Source organism: Oncorhynchus clarkii, chromosome 6 (genome assembly GCF_045791955.1).
Source record: "Oncorhynchus clarkii lewisi isolate Uvic-CL-2024 chromosome 6, UVic_Ocla_1.0, whole genome shotgun sequence".
Classification (NCBI taxonomy): domain Eukaryota; kingdom Metazoa; phylum Chordata; class Actinopteri; order Salmoniformes; family Salmonidae; genus Oncorhynchus; species Oncorhynchus clarkii.
Genome location: NC_092152.1, coordinates 51,283,429 through 51,300,025, shown reverse-complemented (window position 1 = coordinate 51,300,025; position 16,597 = coordinate 51,283,429). Strand labels below are relative to the sequence as shown.

The 16,597-nt window shown below is 41.8% G+C and overlaps 1 protein-coding gene across 1 annotated transcript in view; it reads right to left on the bottom strand.

Annotated features, from left to right (window-relative positions):
* The window catches only part of LOC139411278 (mitogen-activated protein kinase 8 interacting protein 1b), a 127,176-nt gene extending 116,274 nt beyond the window's left edge, over positions 1–10,902 (bottom strand). The window contains exon 1 of the mRNA XM_071157348.1: positions 10,662–10,902. Coding sequence (XP_071013449.1) covers positions 10,662–10,781 — 120 coding nt within the window. The 5' untranslated portion in view covers positions 10,782–10,902. The remainder of the gene's footprint in view (positions 1–10,661) is intronic.
* Between the last annotated feature and the right edge of the window lie 5,695 nt (positions 10,903–16,597).

Sequence of the window (16,597 nt, the reverse complement as noted above, 5' to 3'; positions counted from 1 at the left end):
TATCAATTATCGTAGTCATATTCTCAGAGGAATCAGGGAGGAACATAACACAATTATCAGAATCAACAATACCTAGTACGTTGCAGTGTCCTCCTCTAAAGCCAATTTATGGCAGCTGACCACTGCTTTCAGATTTTGGACATCTAATGAGAGTTGGCTAAATCCTTGGATCGTTAAATTCATATGGGCCTGTAACTTTCCTAGGATAGTCACACCCCAGGAGGGTATGACTGACATACCAAAAATCTCACACGGGTGTAGGACATAACCATAGGCTTCCTGATTGTCTGGGATGAGTTGTTTGGCGCGCTTCAGTTCCCCAGAGTTGGTTTTACCTGTCTCATTGAAAAGATTGGTGACCGGAATTCTTAACATGTACATTTCTGTTCTCCCCAAATAACAACATCCCCCCCATCCAGGAGGTAAAGTGAGGTACCCCTTGTCACTGCATACCCACATCTATCCAAAAGGTGCTCCCATGCCTTCCTCAACCCTGGAAAGGTTTACACCTGTCACCTGTTGCTGTAAGTCTAACACACTAAAATCCACCTTAGCATAGTTTCTCCTATCACTATACTCTTCTCTCAGTTGACCCATATATACATGACAAGCTCTAGTATCTCCCATATCTTCCTTCCCATCATTACAAAGACACAGGGCAAGGGTTGACATCGAGCTTAGGGAGGTCAGTATGGGATTGATGCTCAAGCTTCCATTTCCTAACATTTCTATACACAGGTGGGTGCTGGGATAATTACACCGTACAGAGTGGATAGTTCTTACCGTGAAACCTGACTCACCTCACCTGAGGTGAGTTGTAGGCCATAGAGGGATCTGCCTGCTTCTTTCTACCACATTAAGTATGTTTGCTCCCTTCTTGTGACCACCCCAACATACATGTGTCCCATGATACCTGGCTAACCTCTCAGTTCTACTCCCAAAGAACAGTCCTTTGGTCTCCCTTCGCCTATTATGTTGTTTCTCATTACCTCTCTGCATAAAGTATAAAAAACCCACATTCAAACTCCGTCCTTCTCATAGGCTCAAACTGACAACTCAGTGGTTGATGTAGGCTTTCTAAATACTAAAATCTGGGTTCCTGGCCTGTTATTCTGATATCCCAAAATATTTTCACCGTTTGTATCCATTTGTTGTTTTCCTCAGATCCCGCAGGGGGTCCTGTGGCTACGCCAGTAAGGAGACCCATGGGAAGGATGATGGGGAAAACAAACCACTAGACCCAGTGTAGTCTATTTTTCCCAGTTATAGAACCTGAGTGTGTGTGAAATGATGTCTCCTTCTTCTGCTCGTTGGCTAGAGCCTTCTTTTTCATCTTTCTTTCCGGCCTTTTGGTCTGGGCCCTCTGCTTCTGTTCTTTGGCTTGGACCTTCTTCCTTCTTCAGATGTTCTCGTGGCCCTGCGCTCCCTCCCTCCAGTCGCTCATCCATGGCTTCCACTCTGGGAGGTGGTTGCAGTGGGAGAGATGATGCCAGCCGGACCTCTCCCCTACCCGGATTGCAGTTGGTGTTGCCATGGTCACCTGGAAGGGTCCCATCTATCTTGGCTGGTTCCATTTTCTTTTATGGACTTGAAGTTCCACTCAGTCTCATACACAGATGGTCAGAGCATCTGGATCCTCACCTGGGTTTGGGTCTGTTGCTTTCCTATTGCGAGAGTGGAAAAAACTTACAAGAGGTTAGTTCTTTCATGTTCTCTATATGATCACACTGTGTCTCAGTCATGTCTATCTGTCGGTCAGTCATAGGTCTCGAACACCTGGTGTGTTCATGGGTCGTCTTGTTAACATCTCGTGAGGTGTACATCCAATACCTTTGTTAAGGTAATTAACAATAGTTGCTAATTACTGTAGTTGATGACAACACTCCCGGATCCGGGATGGGTAGTTACAAGATTAACGTGCTGATTCAAATTTGGGCAAAACCATTGGGCCGAAATCTTCTCCTCCACCATATAAATCTTCTCCTCCACCATATAAATCTTCTCCTCCACCATATCCCCCCTTGACGAATGGCTCACTCCATGAGCCAATCGGCAAACAGTAGAAATCATGGTTGACGGTAAACAGGGCATGCCAGACAAAAGATGTAGCCATAAGCCAGACCTAGGACAGAGAGCACACCCTCACACTTGGTGATTGAGAATATCAGCCTGCTGCTGTTTCTCAAGATCAGCAGCTTCAGATGACACAAACAACTAAAAATAGAATGCATGTGTGTGGCAACGGGAAGCAGCCAATTTGTTCGCCTCATTAGCTATGCTGTTACTGATACTAACATAATCACTCTTACCTGTGTGTGCCTCAACCTTAACAATAGCCAATTTGTTAGGTTTTCGCATATGTTGAACAGTTGATTTAAACTAAGGTCTGTTTTAATAGGTATGGCTGTGGTATTAGTAAACCCTCTTGCTCTCCAAACCCCACACCAGGACAGACAAACCCCAATAGCATATGCTGAGTCTGAGTAGACAGTAAGGGTCTTCCTTTTCCCCATTTCACAAGCTGTTTTCAGAGCTAATAAATCTGCCTGTTGCTCTGATAAATGTTCTGGTAGGGGCTGTATAACCTCAATATCACCTTCCACATCAACTACAGCAAATCCTATATGTTTCTTCCCTGTGCTTTGATCTATATAAGCAGAACCATCAACGAACAGCACCATGTCAGAGTCTAGCAAAGGTTCATCAAACAAGTCTTTGTCCGATACACATTCCTGGGCTGTCCTGATGCCCCTGTTATTGTTACTGATGATTTGCTCAGGGAAACCCGAACAACTTGTCCAGGTTTGCCTAAACAGGAACAGTGAGCTCCAGTGTCTATTAGAAATGGTAGGTGATGTCCATTAACATTAAGAGTAACCATTGGTTCTTCTCTTTCATCACTGAATTCATACTGGGAACACTGGAGCAGGGGAGTCGGGCGCCTTCATTGTTGACTCAGAGGGAAATAAGAACTGTTGGTGTTCTGATTTCCCATTGGCCATGGCTGTCCTCTGTCATTAACTTGTCCTCCTTGTCCATAGGGCATAGGTGGCCCCTGGGGAGCATTTTCAGCTCCGGGCGAGTGGTACTGTGGTTGAGGAGCATATTGTTGCCATGGTGGGTAGTACACTCCAGGATGTGCATTATTAAAGTTTCCTCTTCCTCTGCCAGGCCCAAAGTTTATTCTGTCGCTGTTGTAACCTCTTCCTCTTTCATTTCCCCTACACAGCGAACACACATGCCCCAACTGCCCACAGGTCCAGCATTGAGTGTTGTTCCAGTCACGAAGGGCTCTGGCGGGGCCACCTCCTCTTCCTGTCCATGTTTGTGGGTCACCATAATGCTGAGTGGTGAAAAGCACATACCCTGCAGGCACTGGGTTCACAGGTGTGACTGATGTGACTCTGGGGGAGCTGCAGACTGTGGTTGTGGTGAGCCAGTAGAAACAACTTGAGCAGCCATCATATTGTGAGTAAAATCACCACTTTCTTTCTCGATCTGTGCAAGCTGGGCCTTCTTCAGTGCAGTGTCTAGTCCTCCTTTCACACTATTCTATCTCCCTCTGGTATTGTTTTTACCATATCCGTGGCTTGTCTGACCTCCTATTTTAGCTTCTTACTTTCGTCCACATCATCTTTGTCCATTGTCTCCTTAATCTTATTAGCAATTAGCACCTGCAGATCTTCGATCAACTTTCTCTTCTCTTTTCGTAATGTATACAACTTATTATTTTCCTTCGCTCTCTCTTTCTTCCCTTTCTCTCTGGTCTCTGAATAGGTCACCCATAGATGGTAACAATTTCTACTTTTCTTTTACTTCTTTAGTAGTTAGTTTGTTTTCTACAGGCGGCCATATGTCTAGGGTCTTCCAGTGTGTTCCTTTTTGTGGAGTGAGTTGGAGTGCCGAGGGAAACTCCCTCCAGGAACTGTGCCTCCTTTTTTCATCCAATTCTATTGTTCTTTTGCTGCTTGTTGCTGCTGTTGTGTCATCCACCTCCTTCATCAAAATCCCCTTGAGGATAATTGTGGTTGCTTCTCCATTTTCTTCTGTCAGTGGTATTAGAGGGTAGATCTATGTATAGTCACCCGGAGGACCTCTGGGTTGATTCTCATACGGCGGCAGGGCTGTGGCTTAAGTTTGGTCACAGTACGTCACCTTGTTCATGAAGAGCTGTCCTTCCAGCATCATCATTCCTATCACAGTTTCTGATACAAGGATACTTTTCTTCATCCCCTTCTCCTTGTCCATTTTTCTTGTCTGAATTATCTCCTTGAATAAATCCAAACTAGTCTTGTTGAATGAACCATCCACCTCTTTCAGCTAGGGGGCAGTACTTTTATGTTTGGAAAAATAACGTTCCCAATGTAAACAGACTATTTATTAGGCCTATATGCTAGAATATGCACATAATTGACAGATTAGGATAGAAAACACTCTAAAGTTTCCAAAACAGTCCAAATATTGTCTGTGAGTATAACAGAACTGATATTGCAGGTGAAACCTGAGGAAAATCAAACCATGAAGTGGCTTCTATTTTGAAAGCTCCATGTTCCATAGCCTGCCTTCGCTCTATTTAAAGGGTTATCAACCAGATTCCCTTTTCTATCGCTTCCTCAAGGTCTTTAGTCTTTAGACTAGTTTCAGGCTTTTATTTTGGAAAATGAGCAAGAGAGATAACATCGCGTCAGTGGATAGCTGGGTGTTCCCATGAGTTTTGCTTGCGTAACACAGTGGGGCAGCCATTGATTCTCCCTCTCCTACTGAAAAATAGTCAGTGCCGGTTGATATATTATCGATTATATATTTTAAAAACAACCTGAGGATTGATTATAAAAAAAATGTTTGACATGTTTCTGTGGACATTACGGACACTATTTGGAATTTTCGTCTGAGTTGTCGTGACAGCTCAAGCCTGTGGATTTCTGAACATAACTCGCCAAGCAAACAGAGGTATTTTGGATATAAAAATAGTCTTTATGGAACAAAAGGAACATTTATTGTGTAACTGGGAGTCTCGTGAGTGAAAACATCCGAAGATCATCAAAGGTAAGCTATTCATTTTTTTTGCCCCCTGGTGATAGAATCACAAAGTCATTTTCTATGAAAATCTCTACAGAACTTCCTTGTAATAATTTTACTGGTATACTAAGGGTTGTACATTTCCTATAATGTCCCATGGTAGGAAAGTGTCACTAACAAATACGTTCAACCTTTTATTCAAATAACTTCTGTCCTACTCCTAACGTTTTATTCCACCATTGGGCCATTACCCAATAAACCCTGCCATAATCCACAGACAAACAAACACATGAAACATACGCACTTTTCATAAACAACTCAACTCAGTCACTGGGTAAATTTCACACAGAATTACAACAATTCATAAAGAACTCAACTCATTCACTGGGTAAATGTCACACAGAATTACTTCTACAAAAATAAAAAATAAACCACCCTCCTATAGGTCAAGGTGGCCTGTGTAATTGTTGCTGAATTACCTAAAAAATAACTAGTATTCAGTAATGGTCGCTGCATTACAACCCAAAGTAAAAATAGATTATTCTTGCTGAATCACCTCTGCAAAACTAACTAGTACTCAGCAATGGTCGCTGCACCACCTCTCCAAAATAAAATAACTAGTATTCAGTATTGGTCTCCGCAGTACTACTCAAAATAAAATAGATGATTATTACTGAATCACCACTCAAAAAATAAAATAACTAGTATTCAGTAATGGTAGCTGCATTACCACACAAAATTAAAATTAAAATCATCAATCATTCATCATATATTGAAATCATGCATTTCACCAATAGCCGTTATGTAATTTCTCCAATCTAGAATTTGACTATGTCATTTTCAAAGTGTATGTATATATTTTAGAGTGAGTGGGCTGACATTTACTTGTTAGAGGGAAACCACACAAGTGAATGTCAATTAATTACAGACTTAGATTAAACAGGTGTCTGCTTAGCTTGTTTAATTTGGAGCTCTGGCACCATGGTGTAGAATCTCCTCCAACCAGGGTGGACACTCACTCCCGACAAGCTCGCCAAATGTTTGTGTAGGTTCGTGTTCCTTGTCAGTCATTGCTTATTGGTGAAATCAGCAATCAGACAATATCTTTAAATATATCAATCAAAAACCTTTATTAATGCAATTGCAGACAGAAGTTGACAATGGGAACATAGCTCGCATGTTTCTGAGTAAGTTCTGCAAAATAGAAAAGGGTCCAAGTTGCTTGCAGTCAACCCCTAGTGATGTAACTGCCTACGTCAACACCTTCTACTCATCAGACCAATCCCATGCATATACAGTTATACAAACTTGCAGAAGTGACAATAGTTCCAGTGTTTTCTAAAGGCTCAGCAGTAATTTTCCACTGCCCAAGTTGCTTTATAGTGGTATGTCTGACTAGTCTCTTATCTTTTTTACTCCCTGCAGGGTTCTTTGTCTATTAATCTCTTTTAGCCTTGAGGCGCTTTCTCACAGACACCCTGTTTTGACTGCAATAACTCACACATCTCTCAGACTGTTTCTTATAAGAAGCAGAGACTAGAAAAGAACTGTGAACAATATTACACTTTATAATGCATATATATTGCTAATCTGTAGTCCAGGACCCTATAAATGTAGTGGGATAGGGGTCTTATAGCCCTTCCCCTTCTATTAATACAACATAATCATAATAAATTATTATAATACATCAATCATCTGGTGCAGCCCCTATCATGACCCCAAGGTGACCCCCCATCAGTACACCTTGGGAAGAACCGTTCTGACACTCTGAGACCAACCTACTACAACTGCAAAGGACATGGTGACCTCTGGTGGACAACCAGAGACTTACACAACCAGAGATTTTCTGTTCGAATTACTCCACATAGATGGATCTAGTGTTTTCAAGAGAGCAAGACAACAAAGACATACACGCGTAAATATGTGTGGCATTTATAAATCTGACTGAGTGGTTGTCAGGGTGCTAAATATCCATATATATGATGAGCGTATTATTCAACTGTATGCACGAGAATTCCTTTGTCTCTTCTTCTCCCGCTCTTTCTCCCCCCATTTCATTGTGTAACAAGCCGTCATATCGGGTTAGTCCACTAGGGACTTTTCATTGCATCATGTTAGTAACCAATGTATAATCTATCCTGTGTGTGTGTTTATTTAATTATATGTGATTATTGACAAGCCCCCTGGGTTTGACAACTTGGATGGAAAATTACAGAGGATATTGCCCCTCCACCTTCTATCTAAGCCTATAAGACAGTGTGTGCCCTCAGGCCTGGAGGGAAGCAAAAGTCATTCTACTACCCAAGAATAGTTAAGCCCCCTTTACTGGCTCAAATAGCCAACCAATCAGCCTGTTACCAACCCTTAGTAATCTTTTGGAAAATAAATAGTTTGACCAGATACAAATCTATTTTACAGTAAACAAATTGACAACAGACTCTAAGCACGCTTATAGGGAAGAGCATTCAACATGAATGGCACTTACACAAATTACTGATGATTGGATGAGAGATATTGATGATAAAACGATTGTGGGAGCTGTTTTGTTAGACTTCAATGAGGCTTTGACATCGTCTGCTGCTGGAAAAACGTTTGTGTTATGGTTTTACACCCCCTGCTATATTGTGGATAAAGAGTTACATGTCTAACAGAGTTCAGAGGTTGTTCTTTAATGAACGCCTCTCCAACATAATCCAGGTAGAATCAGACATTCCCCAGGGCAGCTGTCTAGGCCCTTTGAAAAAAGTAATCTTTACTAATGACATGCCACTGGCTTTGTGTAACCCTGTGGCAGGGTTTGAAAAATGTTACAGACTGCGAAGGGAAACCCAGCCGCAAGCTGCCCAGTGACGTGAGCCTACCAGACGAGCTAAATACCTTTTATGCTCGCATTGAGGCAAGCAACACTGAAACATGCATGAGAGCACCAGCTGTTCCAGATCATGTGAGCAAGACCTTTAAACAGGTCACAGGCCAGACGGATTACCAGGATGTGTACTCAAATCAAAGCATGCGTGGACCAACTGGCAAGTGTCTTTACTGACATTTTCAACCTCTCTCTGACCGATTCTGTAAGACCTACATTTTTCAAAAAGGCCACCATAGTCCTTGTGCCCAAGAAAGCGGAGGTAACCTGCCTAAATGACTACCGACCCGTAACAGTCATGTCGGTAGCCATGAATTGCTTTGAAAGGCTGGTCATGGCTCACATCAACACCATCATGCCAGAAACCCTAGACCCACTCCAATTCGCATACCGCCCTTACAGATTCACAGATGACACAATCTCAATTACAGTCCACACTGCCGTTTCCCACCTGGACAAATGGAAAACCTATGTGAGAATGCTGTTCATTGACTACAGATCAGCGTTCAACACTATAGTGCCCACATGAAGCTAAGGACCCTGGGACTAAACATCTCCCTCTGCAACTGGATCCCAGACTTTCTGACGGGCCGCCCCCAAGTGGTAAGGGCACCAACAACACATCTGCCAAGCTGATCCTCAACACTGGGGCCTCTCAGTTGTGCGTGGTTTATTCCCTTCTATACTCTCTGTTCAACCACGACTGTGTGGCCTAGCACGACTCCAGCACCATCATTAAGTTTGCTGATGACACAACAGTGGTATGTCTGATCACCGACAGTGAAGAGTCAGGAGAGGAGGTCGGAGACCTGGCTGTGTGGTGGCAGGACAACAAACTCTCTCAATGTGATTAAGACAAAGGATCTGATTATGGACTATAGGAAAAGGAGGGCCGAACAGTCCCCCATTAACATTGACGCGGTTGAAGTGGATCTTGTCGACAGTTTCAAGTTCCTTGGTGTCCACATCACCAACTAACTATCATGGCCCAAACACACCAAGACAGTTGTGAAGAGGGCACGACAACACCTTTTCCCCCCCAGGAGACTTGTCATGGGTCCCCAAAAGATTTGTCATGGGTCCCCAGATCTTCTAAAAGTTCTACAACTGCACCATCGAGAGCATCCAGACCGGTTGCATCACCGCCTGGTATGGTAACAGATCGGCATCTGACCATAAGGCGCTGCAGAGGGTAGTGCGTACAGCCCAGTACATCACTGGGGCCAAGCTTCCTGACATCCAGGACCTATATACTAGGTGTGTCAGAGGAAGGCTCCAAAAATTGTCAAAGACTCCAGTCACCCAGGTCATAGACTGTTCTCTCTGCTATCACACCGCAAGCAGTATCAGAGCGCCAAGTCTAGGACCAAATGGCTCTTTAACAGCTTCTACCCCCAAGCAATAAGACTGCTGAACAATTAATAAAATGGCCACCCCGGATTATTTACATTGACTCCCCCTCCCACCTTTTTGTTTTTACAATGCTGCCACTCGCTGTTTATAGTCACTTTACAAATTACCTTGACTAACCTGCACATTGTACTCGGTACTGTATATATCCTCGTTATTGCTATGTAATTTTCTTGTTACTTTTGTATTATTGTCTTAATACCTTTTTTCTCTTTAGTTTATTTAGTAAATATTTTCTTAACTGTATTCAAATCAAATCGTATTTGTCACAGACACATGTTTAGCAGATGTTATTGCGGGTGTAGCGAAATGCTTATTTCTTGAACTGCATTGTTGGTTAAGGGCTTGTAGTAAGCATTTCACGGTAAGGTGTACACTCCATTAACCCTGACCTTCATGCCACCTACAAAACTGTGTGTGTTTGTTAGTCATATTCTATTGAACACAGAAGGCGTACCAAGCACCATGCATATTGTTTAAATATTAAATGTTGTGTAAATATTGTGCTAGAAGCAGGAGCAGCATATTATTCTGATTTGAACACATCCTGACCAATGAAGATAATTCCAATCAGGGCCAGCCACGCCCAAACAGAACCAACCTTGAAATGGAAAATTTAATCGAACACGAAATCAAGCAAAACCCCTAAGCCTGTAAGATTTATAATAAACCATAACACAGTCAGAGGATCAGTGAATCTGCTTAGGGTGATTTATTGAAATACCCAATTACTGACATCATACTGTATATGGCTGTGAGTCTTCCTTCATTTGCTGATTAAATTATCCCACTTATGGCTTCTCCATCTTAAGCATTAGACACATGATTGATTCATTAATACAGCCACATCAGCCTGCCTCGCTCTCCTGCTAATATACATCTTAATTCCAAATCAGGCATACCGTTCATTCATCAACCTTTGCTGCTTACATTTGGTGTGCATCGTAAGGACAGTCCCATCTAATGGGTCACCTTTACATCCAACACCGTACAACAACAAACACAGAGTCAGCAAGTCTGCGCTTTCAACATACCAGCATCCTGGTGATATCATCATATTCTGTATTCTTATTCTCCCAAGAGTTAAATTACATGTGTCTTATATGATAAAAGCTACTACATCTACCTATAGTGCAACCTCCACTCTCTAGCTGTCTTCTCTCTCTCCTATGCATCTCGCCTCTCTCCTATGCATCCGCTCTACTTCAAGGGCATCCCTGTCCTATGCTGCAACACTGAGCGAAGCATAGGGAGCGACAGATTTTCAGCAGTTACATACACACACAAGATCACCCAGCTCTCTACTAGGTTTCTGCCAGTGTGGTAAGGACCTAGGATAGGAAAGAGAGATGTTGTGTTGCCCTACCATTTCTCCCACTGGTCTTCCATCCACCCTTCCTCTCTTTCCCCTGCGGAGTCCATGCTGCAAGTGAGTGCATTCACAGAGGAGAGGAGGTGTGCTCAGCTGGGTCGATAGGTTAGGCATATGATTCAAAGCCCTGCTCTGGTTATTCCTTCCTCCTGTCGCCCTAAATGTTCCTGAGCCCAGAAAGGGAATATAGGAGTATCGTCGTTAGCGGCGGCAGGAGCAGACAGCGCAAAGTTCTATTAGATAACCGACTCCTCTCTACCCCTCTCCCACTGAGAGCCTTTTTCGAGTCATCAGTGTTTACACTGTCCCGGATGTACATCAGATTTACTATGCGAGAGGTGCACTGCAGGAAACTGCTGCCCTGTGTCACAAGCAGGAGTAGAAAGAGAAATAATTGTAGGAGAGCTGGGCTTGGCTGGGCTGAGAACAGAACTCTCCAAAACACATCCCTCTTCAATTATTCATGGAGCAGATCGATCATGCTAGGGTTATTCTCATCTTCTCTCCCTTTCCTCTTTTCCTCCTCTCTCCCTTTTGCTCTAAACAAGATGGATGAAAGGAGACAGGAGGATCTGCTTCATCTCCTGATAGGGGGGGGGGGGGTGTACACTCCATTAACCCTGACTTTCATGCCACCTTCATGCCTTCTACAGAACTCTGTGTATGTGTGTGTGTGTGTTAGTCATATTTTATTGAACAAAGGAATACCAAGCACCATGTATATTGTTGAAATATGAAATGTTGTGTATATGTACCTGCTTCCTAGCTAGAAGCAGGAGCAGCATATTATTTTGACAATATAATTTCACATAATCTATTGTATGATCTAAGTTAATCAGAGAATACTTTGGTTTGGTTATTTAAAGGAAGAAAATCACCTGTTGTATTCAGCGCATGTGACAAATAAAATGTGATTTGATTATCTTTTAGTTGTTGGACAAGTCTAAGAGCTTTGAGGTACATCACTTCAGCAGACAATGCTCTCAGTAGACCTTACATGGGACTTAGTTAGCTCTTGTTCATATTTTGACAGAGAAACCAAGGACAAAGGCAAAATCATTGAATTATTTACCTCTCAAAGCAAGATGCCATGATTGGAAGCTACAGGAAGGTGACCATGAATACATTTGTGAATATAATGTCTATCTAAACGTCTACTTCATTCTAATAACCCCCTGTCACTGCTTTATACAATGTATGTAATATATTATGTTTGGAAAATGAACTGTTAGTACTAGTGAGCCAGTCACTGAGACTCAGGCAGAAGTTCTTGAGAAGGAGAAGCCCAGAGAGTGAGACAGAGCCTGAACCAGCAGAGAGACAGTGGTGAGCAACGAGTCTTGAATAGGTATTATTAGCAATGCATAAGGTCTTTAACCTTTATTTAACTAAGCAAGTCAGTTAAGAACAAATTCTTATTTACAATGACGGCCTAGGAACAGTGGGTTGTTCAGGGGCAAAACAACAGATTTTTTACCTTGGCAGCTTGAGGATTCGATCTAGCAACCTTTCGGTTATTGGCCCAACGCTCTAACCACTAGGCTACTTGCCAACCTACATACAGTATTACCCCAATTACCTTGACTAACCTGTAGCCCTGCACATTGACTACGGGGTACCCCTTGTATATAGCCTCGTTATTGTTATTTTATTGTGTTACTATTTTTCCTTTAGTTTATTTAGAAAATATTTCTTACTTACTTTTTAAAAACTCCTTTTAAACTCTTTTTGGTTAAGGGCTTGTAAATAAACATTTCACGGTAAGGTATTCGCCGCATGTGAAAAATACAATTTTATCATATTCGACATAGTGGATTATGTCACACTTGACATTGGTGATTATGTCACACAGTTAGGCCACATTTATGAACCCTTTAAAAAGCATGACATACAGTTATAGATGCTTTGTAGCACATTTATGTAGTGCTCATGAAGGCATTATGAAGGCTTTATGAAGCATTTATGAGCTGAATGTTAATTAAAGCAGATCATTTTAATTTTGAAAACTTACATTTAAATGTTTTATTTATAAAATAAAGGCAAATGGCATGGACAACATTATTGGCAGCCTGCTGCTAGTACTGGGTTTCACAGCCTTTGGCCAAGATAACTGCAGACAAAATCTTTTTGTAGCCATCATTGAGCTTGCTGCACCTTTCTGCTGGCAATTTGGCCCACTTTTCAGCAGCAAACGTGACTAACTTTTCAATGTTTTAGGGATGCCCTCCACCAACTGCTGTTTTCAGATCTCACCATACAGTCTCAGAAAATGAAGGTTTCGATTTGTTCCTAACATGGTACAAACGCTTGCCACTGTCATGGTTCCCTGTAAGGTTTGTACATTTGTACATTTATACCAGTGTAGGCTCCTCAGAGGAGGAAGGGGAGGACCATCCTCCTCAGTGAAATACATACAAATGTAATTGTAAAACATTTTAAAGGGTTTTTAGATAAAACTGTATTAAATATAATCACATTGCCTAATAGCTGATTAAAACACACTATTTTGCAAAGAAGGTCTACAGTAGCCTCAACAGCACTCTGTAGGGTAGCACCATGGTATAGCCGGAGGACAGCTAGCTTCCGTCCTCTTCTGGGTACATTGACTTCAATACAAAACCTTGGAGGCTCATGGTTCTCACCCCTTCCATGGACTTACACAGCAGGCTATCAGAGCTCTTGCAGCATGAACTGACATGTTGTCCACCCAATCAGAGAATTAATCTAGTACTGAAAGCATAAGCTACAGGTAGCTAGAACTGCAATGTATAAAATGTGGTGAGTAATTGACTCAGAGAGAAAGACAAATTAATTTATTCCAAAATGAAGGAGAAGCAAGCAAATACAGCTATCTAGTTTAGCCTACTGGAACACCCCCACACTCAAACAGAGGGAAGCTATGTTAGCTAGCTGGCTATGACTTTCCAACACAACACTGGAACTCTTTCAAGTCAAGGTAAGCTTTTGGTATTACAATTTTTTTGCGACTGGGGACCGCCGGTGTCACTGCTTACTGACTGTACACTAACGTTACTGCATGATTGTAGGGGTTTACTAATGTGTTCTATTAGCTATGCTGACTATGACCTTACTTTAAATAATATGGTGTCAACGATGTAGGCTGTGTGTAGCGGTTTGTTTTGGAAAGGTTTTTTTGTTTGGTCACATACAGCTGATGTCCACAAGCGAAGAGAAGGGAAGGAATACAACGTGGCTGTTATGAGAGTGACCTCTGTTTACGCATGATCAAAGGTGTATTCTTTCTGCCTTTTCTGTTGAAAAACATTTCTTAAACGGAAGCAAATGGAACAAAATGTGGATAAACATGCCTGAATTTGTCCAATAGAAACTCTCGCTTGCAACTGTTGGAAAAATGATTACACCCTATATCAGCTAGATGCAGGCAAGAGTGTGCAAGGCAGTATTGAAAGTCACTGTCTGTGACCTCAAATTTGTCGCTCGACCTGACATCCGTTGTAAACTTTCATTCATAGGCTAGGTTGTAGCAACGTCGTGATGGGTATAGTGAAAACTTGAGTATCATGGAGTAGCCTAAACCTATAGCTCATAAATTGAACTTGGTGAATGGAATATGAATGAGTCATCCAATATGCTGTAATAGAAATAAGGCCATGCTCATGAAAGATAAATTGTCCTCCCTCATCTTAAACAGCACTGACCACCACTAATTTATACTGAACAAAACCATAAATGCATCTCAAAACAATTTCAATGATTTTAATGAGTTACAGTTTATATAAGGAAATCAGTCAATTTAAATAAATGTATTTAAAAGGACTGGGAATACAGATAGGCATCTGCTGGTCACAGATAAAGTGCTTTCAAGTATTCAGACTGAGTTTTTCCAAATTCTGTTACGGTACAGCCTTATTTGAAAATGTATTAAATAATACATTTTCCTCAGCAATCTACACACAATACCCCATAATGACAAAGCAAAAACAGGTTTACATTTTTTTTAGCAAATGTATTAAAAAAAACTAACAGAAATAGCTTATTTACAAAAGTATTCAGACACTTTGTAATGAGACTCGAAATTGAGCTCAGGTGCATCCTGTTTCCATTGTTCATCCTTGAGATGTTTCTACAACTTGGAGTCCACCTGTGGTAAATTCAATTGATTGGACATGATTTGGAAAGGCACACAACTGTCTATAAAAGGTCCCACAGTTGAAGGTGCATGTCAGAGCAAAATCCAAGCCATGAGGTTGAAGGAATTGTCCGTAGAGCTGTGGAAAGAGTCAAGGGTTCTGAATACTTTCCCGAGGGCACTGTATCTTTTAAAAAAAAGGTAGGGGCAGGGATCAGAAAATCAATCAAATGTACTTATAAAGCTCTTCTTAGATCAGTTGATGTCAAAAAGTGCTGTACAGAAACCCAGCCTAAAACTCCAGACAGCAAGCAATGCTGGTGTAGAAGCACAGTGGCTAGGAAAAACTCCATAGAAAGGCCAGAACCTAGGAAAAAACCTAGAACCTAACCTAGCCAGGCTATGAGGGGTGGCCAGTCCTCTTCTGGCTGTGCCAGGTGGAGTTTATAACAGAACATGGCCAATATGTTCAAATGTTCATAGATGACCAGCAGGGTCAAATAATAATAATCACAGTGGTTGTCGAGGGTGCAACAGGTCAGCACCTCGGGAGTAAATGTCAGCTGGCTTTTCATAGCCGATCATTTAGAGTTCCTGGAACCAGTCCGTATCTGGTGTGCCCACCATTTGCCTCATGCAGTGCTCCACATCTCCTTTGCATAAAGTTGATCAGGCTGTTGATTGTGGCCTCCTCTTCAATGGCTGAGTGAAGTTGCTGGATATTGTTGGAAACTCGAACACACAGTCGTATGCGTTGATCCAGAGCTTCCCAAACATGCTCAATGGGTGACGTCTGCTGAGTATGCAGGCCATGGAAGAACTGGGACATTGTCAGCTTCCAGGAATAGTGTACAGATCCTTGCGACATGGGGCCATGCATTATCATGCTGAACCATGAGGTGATGGCGGCAGATAAATGGCGTGACAATGGGCCTCAGGATTTCGTCACAGTATCTCTGTGCATTCAAATCAAATGTATTTATATAGCCCTTAATACATCAGCTGATATATCAAAGTGCTGTACAGAAACCCAGCATAAAACCCCAAACAGCAAGCAATGCAAGTGTAGAAGCACTCAAATTGCCATCGTTAAAATGCAAGTCTTTGTTATCCACAGTTTATGCCTGCCCATACCATAATTCCATACTCCTCTCAGATTAAATCTGAGAGTAGGGACATTTATGACGAAATGTGAGGTATATAGACCAATGTACAGGAAATGAAAGGCAGAGCTCTCTAAAAAAACATTCCTGACAATTGTAGCTAGGCCTCCGTCTGATTCATTCCAACCAGTTTCCTATAAATTATGTGTATCAGGCTGAGTAATCAATTCAATTGAAATTAAGTAAATTCTCTGGCAACAGCTCTGGTGTCAGCATGACAATTGCATAGTCCCTCAAAACCTGAGTAATCTGTGGCATTGTGTTTTTAGAGTGGGCTTTTGTCCCCAGCACAAGGTGAAACTGTGTAATGATCATGCTGTTTAATCAGCTACTTGATTATGCCACATCTGTCAGGAGGATGGATTATTGTGGCAAAGGAGAAACTCACTAACAGGGATAGAAAACATTTGAGAGAAATAATGAACATTTCTTGGACCTTTTATTTCAGCTTATGAAACATGGGACCAACACTTTACATGTTGCTTTTATATCTTGTTCATTGTAGTTATAGGTACATAATTGTACCCTTGCAGTTTGTACCTTAAAAGAGCCAATAGTATACCTTAGAGGACAAGATAGTACAGGTACAAAAGCATACCTTTTGTTTGGATGAGATACTAATTTGCCTTTTAGGGTACCACCACAGTGTTAAGGTT